Genomic DNA, 7,524 nt, shown 5'->3' with positions numbered 1-7,524 from the left:
TGTATAAGCATTTCATAAATAAGTATTTGACATTACATTATGAAATGTAATGCTTATTTACTATCATAATGATACTTGTGACATCCCGGTTTTAGAGATTTACGAAGAGGTTTAAAAGAATTGATTTGGCCACCTATGTCACCAAAGTGCACTTATCATTTCGGTCAAGGGGCATGAGAGAACTCCAGAGTTAAGCGTGCTTGAGATGGAGTAGTCTCAGGATGGGTGATCTTCCAGGAAGTGACTGTCGGAACTGTGCGAGTGAGGACAAAACACAGGGAAAGATAATGTGGTGATTTGTAGGGATGGTAACAAGTCTTTAAAACCTCCCAGACGTAGCAAACCGGCTGTCGGATATGGATGGGCTCACGGGCCTAGTGAGAGGTTGTGAGGCCCATTAAGGAAGGAAGGCCCATGGACTGGGATTGGACATGGGGCCCATGAAGAGGTAGCGGTCGGAGCGTTACAAGTGGTATTATAGCCGAACCCAGATGAGTGTGGAGTCGAGTGCGCTCACACCGTCGGGGGTGACTATCTTGGTGCGCAACGAGGACGTTGCGATCTGTTAGTGGGGTGAATTGTGACACCCCAGTTTTAGAGATCTGCGGAGAGGTTTAAAATAATTGATTTGGCCACCTATGTCACCAAAATGTACTTATAATTTCGGTCAAGGGGCCTGAGAGAACTCCAGAGTTAAGCGTGCTTGAGCTGGAGTAGTCTCAGGATGGGTGAACCGCCGGGAAGTGACTGTCAGAACTGTGCGAGTGAGGACAAAACACAGGGAAAGATCATGTGGTGATATGTAGGGATAGTAACAAGTCTTTAAAATCTTTCGGACGTAGCAAACCGGCCGTCGGATATGGATGGGCTCACGGGCCTTGTGAGAGGTCGTGAGGCCCATTAAGAAAGGTGGACCCCTGGATTGGGATTGGACATGTGGCCCACTAAGAGGTGACGATCGGGGTGTTACAATACTAAACAAAAAGCATTTCATAAATAAGTATTTTACATTACATTATGATACTAAACATAAGCATTTCATAATTACTTTAAAATCATAAAATTAAACATATTTAAAATAATAAAAATATTTAATACAAAATTTATTAAAAACGTTTTAAAAAATTAAAATATTAATATTTTATGAAAATTACATAAAATTACAACAAATATTACACATGGCAAAACACAGGGAAAGATCATGTGGTGATTTGTAGGGATGGTAACAAGTCTTTAAAACCTCCCGGACATAGCAAACCGGCCGTCAGATATGGATGGGCTCACGGGCCTAATGAGAGGTCATGAGGCCCATTAAGGAAGGTAGGCACATGGACTGGGATTGGACATGGGGCCCATGAAGAGGTAGCGGTCGGAGCGTTACAAGTGGTATTAGAGCCGAACCCAGATGAGTGTGGAGTCGAGTGGGATCACACCGTCGGGGGTGACTATCTTGGTGCGCAACGATGACGTTGCGATCTGTTATTGGGGGTGAATTGTGACACCCCGGTTTTAGAGATCTGCGGAGAGGTTTAAAAGAATTGATTTGGCCACCTATGTCACCAAAGTGTACTTATATTTTTGGTCAAGGGGCTTGAGAGAACTCCAGAGTTAAGCGTGCTTGAGCTGGAGTAGTCTTAGGATGGGTGAACTTCCGGGAAGTGACTGTCAGAACTGTGCGAGTGAGGACAAAACACAGGGAAAGATCATGTGGTGATATGTAGGGATGGTAACAAGTCTTTAAAATCTTTCGAACGTAGCAAACCGGCCGTCGGATATGGATGGGCTCACGGGCCCTGTGAGAGGTCGTGAGACCCATTAAGAAAGGTGGACTCATGGACTGGAATTGGACATATGGCCCATTAAGAGGTGACGGTCAGGGCATTACAATACTAAACAAAAAGCATTTCATAAATAAGTAGTTTACATTACATTATGATACTAAACATAAGCATTTCATAATTACTTTAAAATCATAAAATTAAACATATTTAAAATAATAAACATATTTAATACAAAATGATTTAAAAACGTTTTAAATAAAATTTAAATATTAATATTTTATGAAAATTACATAAAATTACATAAAATTACAACAAATATTACAAAAACAAAATAATGTAATGTTTGTAATCTGTGGTTTAATGTAATTTTGTATAAAAATGTAATTTTTATTAATTAATATTGTGTGTAACATTTTAATATATGTTTAGAGTTATTTATAAAAAAATTATTATTTTAAAGTAATTATGAAATGCTTATTTTAAAATAAGTATTTTACATTATATGAAATGCAAAAAGAAAAGATGAAACTTCAGATTTGGAGTTTTGAACAGTGATATTTCAAATATGGAATGTCACTATTCAAAACTCCAAATTATGAAGTATTGAAGTATCTCTTGGAGGACATAAAACTTTAAATTTGAGAGGATAGAATATCTCTTGGAGATGTTCTAAGGACTTTAACAGTTTCGGTCAAGTAGGTCTTATCTCGTTTAAAAACATTCAACCAATTAACTATTTGTAAATCATGCAAGATAAAGTGAAGGTCATGCATATAAAATATTTTGAACTCTGACCCTGTTAGTAATTCAAAAAAAAGAAATGAAGGTCATGTTCAATAAGTGCTCACACATATGGCGAGTGTACATGCAAGTTTGCATTTTGATTCATCGTTAAAGTATAAAGAGAATATTCCAAATGAAAAACATGTGACTGAAAAGTAGAGAACCTGTCATCTAAATTTAAAAGCAAAAAACAAATAACAAAAGTAGAGTAACTGCCATATAAAAAGAGCCTTTTATAAAAAATGAACTTAAAAAATGTCATATAAATTTAAGATAATTCTAACGAATATGTCAGTAAATTATCAAAAATCCATATTATCTTAATATTTAATCATAATAATATACTATTTTTAATATTGGCGTTGTTTGTTTCATTTCCGTATCTACCTGTGGCTGCAGAAAACACATATACTTTTGTTTGTTTGGTTGTTGTAGATGACGTTGTGGCAAACATTATGTTCTGCGACTAAAAATTTTGGATGTCGATTTAATTTAACGGCTAAAAACGTCATGTTTACTGTATTCGCTCCCGCTATGGTTGTACTTACAGACAGTTTGTAAGATAACATTAAATTGCTGGAGCACAATTGGTTGTTAATGTTTTTGATTTGTTCCAAAGGTTATATGTTCAAAATTTTTTTAAAGATAATCTTTATACGAAATAATCTACCTTGCCCAATTTATTTCCCAATTGTCAAATCATCCCATAAAATTTCATTTTCCAAGTACAAATCACTATCTGTATCAATTATAAAGATGCATTTATTTATAAATAAATTACATCTTTCCATCAATTTTTTTTTTTTTGTGTTTTTTTTTAAAAGAGAAAATGTTCGAAAATATGTTTTTTTTTTTTGTTTTGCATTTATTTGTATTGTAGGGTTAAGTTATAAAAAAAAGTTACGTGAATAATTTTTTTTGCACCGAATTCTTTATTTTAAGAATGGGAATGGATTAAAATTTGGTTGTGTTGTTTTCTTATTTAAACTCTGAAAAATAAGATAGATAGAAAATAAAGATAAGTGGGGAAACGTGTGTGCTGTGTTTCGGCATCAGTGTAGATCACTATTAACTCCCAATCGTATTATCATCATTCATTATCATCAGAGCATTTTGTTACATAATGATTTTTCTAAAAATACTTCTTATTATTATCATAGAGATTAATAACTTGTTCTAGGAATATCTCAAACTTCTAGCAAGTAGGATAAGGAACATTACAAGCCGCCAACGTTTTACGAGCGTTTGGAGAACTAACATATGTACTATACAGCGGATTTGTAATGTAGGAAGACAAACAAGGTTCCTGCTCTTTGAGTTTCGTGCAACATTGTGTAGATGGTGCGCCTCCTGATGTTATTGCTGGTAAGCATGAACTAAGTTCCGTCGGAGAACACGTCACATTAATCACTTCTTCTCCGGAACCTTCAACCACAGTTGCTCTGATCGAATTTGGAAATATTATGGCACCAATCAGGAACACAATGAACACTACCGCTGGGATCTTCATCTCTTGAAAACCTAACCAACTTTTCTGAACTCTCAAAGTTTTTTGTTTTTGTTTTTGTTCTTTAAGTGTATTTGAGAATTGTTTGAGATTTCTAGGATGGTGAAACAGGTTATATATAGATGTGTTTGTAACGGACGAGATTTCAAGACTCTTGTCTCATTAAGAAACTTTCATACATTTGTCAATCATGCATAAAAAGGTACGTGAGAAATCACGTTGCACAAATGCTCAGAAACGTATCGAGCGTATGTACGTCCGTTAAAGTACATACTAATTTACAAATCATCTTACATAGTAGATGTTAAATAGCTCATTCACGTGGTAATTAATCAGAGCAGTATTTATATTAAAACATCATTTTGATTGACTAAATGAGATAATTTAATAAATTTTGTGTTGAAAAGAATTAATCATTAGCATAGACCTCATCCCATGCATGACAACTATTTTTTAATTAGGAACCACAAAAAAACTACAAATTTGGTTAATAGCCACGATAGTTACACGTTCTAATATATATAGATGTCCATTTAACATCCACATTATCTTTAATTCAAGCAAAACGCGATGGTGTATGTATATTTTCATTTCACACTTTGTAAATGAATAACATCAAGTCGTTGCAAAAACTACATATTATCCTATTTGTGAATTTTCTTTTACCAAGTATTACATTCTAAAGAGAAAATATGTAACGCTTACGCAGTAGCTAGTGCTCGTAGGTAAAAACATTCTATTTTTATCTGTAAGAATAGGAACGTATCTTCCACATATAGACCATTTTTTCTTTTCTTCTTTCCCTTTTTATCTAAATTGTATGTCATTTTTTCTTATCTTTTTTTTTCTTAAACTCACAAAGATAAGATACTATTGGGTTCTGCTGTGGTTATGTGGTTCTGTGTTATCTTATTTTCATTCTTTCTATGCTGTGTTCTGCTTTAAGTTATGGAAATATACAATACCTCCCTTAATTTGATCCCTTGTCGTGTCAGAAAGGCGGCTTCGTGTTTATTAATTATGTATTGTCTACTCAAAAGATATCAATCTCAAGAACGGAGTGCATCATGATTCATGATTGGTGGCAACTCAGTCCAATCACGCTTACGCAGTCGTGCTCGTAGGTAAAAACATTCTACTTTTATCTGTAATAATAGGAACGTATCTTCCACATATAGACCCTTTTTTCTTTTCTTTTTTTTCCTTTTTTTCTCCTAAATTTTATATCTTTTTTTTTGTTATTTTGTTATTTTCTTAAACTCAGAAAGATAAGATACATAGAACATAAAGAAAAATGGAGAAGCGTGTGCAGTGTGCTTTAATTTAAAGATGCGTCTTTGAGACCTAGTATGCGGATCCGATAGGTAATCTGTATTATCAAAACCAACTAAACCTTCTTTGTTATGGTTAGTATAAAATAAACCCAAATTAAGAGTTCCTTGTAGGTAACGCAATATATGTTTGATACCGTTCCAGTGCCTTTGGATCGGACAAGAAATAAATCTTGCTAGGAGGTTCACGGCAAAACAAATGTCTGGTCTAGTATGGCTAGCCAAAAACATTAACGCTCCTATAACACTAAGGTATGACACTTCCGGACTGAGAATCTCTTCCTCGTCCTTCTTTGGACCGAATGGATCATTATCCAAATTCAAGTTTCTCACAACCATTGGGCTAGGCAATGGGTGAGCTTGGTCCATATTAAATCTCTTGAGTACCTTTTCAGTATATGCCATTTGATACACAAGGATTTCATCATTCATGTACTTAAGCTCCAATCCCAAACAGAACTTAGTTTTACCTAGGTCTTTCATTTCAAACTTTCTCTTGAGATATTCAACTGTTTGGGCGATTTCCCCAGAGGTTGATAGGATATTCAAATCATCCACATATACTGCTACGATTACAAACCCTTTGTTTGCAAACTTCTTTATAAAAATACATAGACTGATGGGATCATTTTTATAGCCTTCTTTAGCTAGGTACTCGCTCAATCTATTGTACCACATTCGCCCACTTTGTTTCAGTCCATTAAGGGATTTGTTTAGCCTTATGCAGTATTGGTCTCGAGAAGCATTCTTATCTTTGAGCTCAATACCCTCTGGTAATATCATATAAATTTCATTATCCAGTGGACCATATAAATATGCGATCACTACATCCATTAGCCGCAAATCCAGTTTTTCTCTTTTAGCCAGACTTATTAAAAATTTAAAAGTCGTTGCATCCATCACAAGGGAGTATGTCTCTTCATAATCAATTTCTGGTCTTTGAGAGAATCCTTGTGCTACAAGCCGTGCCTTATATCTCACGATTTCATTATTCTCATTTCTCTTTCTTACAAAGACCCATTTGTGTCCCACTGGCTTTATATCGAATGGTGTCCTTAAGATCGGACTAAACACATTCCTTTTCTTTAATGAATTTAACTCCACGTCAATGGCTTCTTTCCATTTTAACCAATCTTTTCTTTGAGTGCACTCTAATATAGACGTGGGTTCATGATCCTCATTTATTTCAAGTGCTACCTTGTATGTAAATATTTTATCGATGTCGACATCTTTTCGGTTCCATTGAATTCCAGACATGATATAANACAATGCAAAATATTAAAATAAAACTGTTGTAAATTAAGAAGATCAAAAAGCTAGGTCCAGGGAATTTTTTTAGGAAATTACAAAATATTAAATCAATAATTAAATAGGATTCAAACAANTCGTGGCCATGTCTATAATTTCCTTAACCTCGGTTTGATTTGCACCTTTCTTAGATTTCCGAGGATTCTTATCTTTGGAACCTATTGGTCTACCACGTTTCAAACGTTCCTTAGACTCTATAGCAACTTGATTATTGTATTCCTTTTGAACATCAATACGTACTGGTGCATTACAAGCTGGTATGTACGATTTCATAACTCTCTTTGGGTCAGCAAAGGAATCTGACAATTGATTAGCTAGATTTTTTAAATGTATAATCTTTTGGACATCTGCCTCATGATATGCTCAAATTAAACCCTAGAGCTACTCTTTCAACTTAAGAGGTACGGTAATACTTAGGGGTAGAATTCCACAAGGACTCAAGACTACACAATAAATTATAGAGTTTTATGATTACGCTAAACAAGATGATTTAAATGAAATAGACAATGCAAAATATTAAAATAAAACTGTTGTAAATTAAGAAGATCAAAAAGCTAGGTCCAGGGAATTTTTTTAGGAAATTACAAAATATTAAATCAATAATTAAATAGGATTCAAACAATTAAAAATCAGATCTAGAACTCTAAACTCTTCTGTAAAATAAATCAGTTCTCACTGCAAATATTATCTAAATTTAAAACCAGAAAATCCAAATCTCTTTGTAAAATTCTAGGTTAGAAATCAGCATTAAAAACAGGTTTAGATAAGTTCACAAAATTACTAAATCAAATCTCTTTGCAGAAAGTAATTTTGC

General features: G+C 34.1%; 1 protein-coding gene across 1 annotated transcript; it reads right to left on the bottom strand.

The window, feature by feature from the left end:
• Positions 3,627-4,175, bottom strand: LOC104719482 (probable non-specific lipid-transfer protein AKCS9). The gene has a single exon (XM_010437417.2). The coding sequence runs from the start codon at positions 4,072-4,074 to the stop codon at positions 3,760-3,762; it is 315 nt and encodes a 104-aa protein (XP_010435719.1). The 5' UTR covers positions 4,075-4,175; the 3' UTR covers positions 3,627-3,759.

Source organism: Camelina sativa, chromosome 10, assembly GCF_000633955.1.
Source record: "Camelina sativa cultivar DH55 chromosome 10, Cs, whole genome shotgun sequence".
NCBI classification, from domain to species: domain Eukaryota; kingdom Viridiplantae; phylum Streptophyta; class Magnoliopsida; order Brassicales; family Brassicaceae; genus Camelina; species Camelina sativa.
This window is presented reverse-complemented; position numbering and strand designations above follow the sequence as displayed.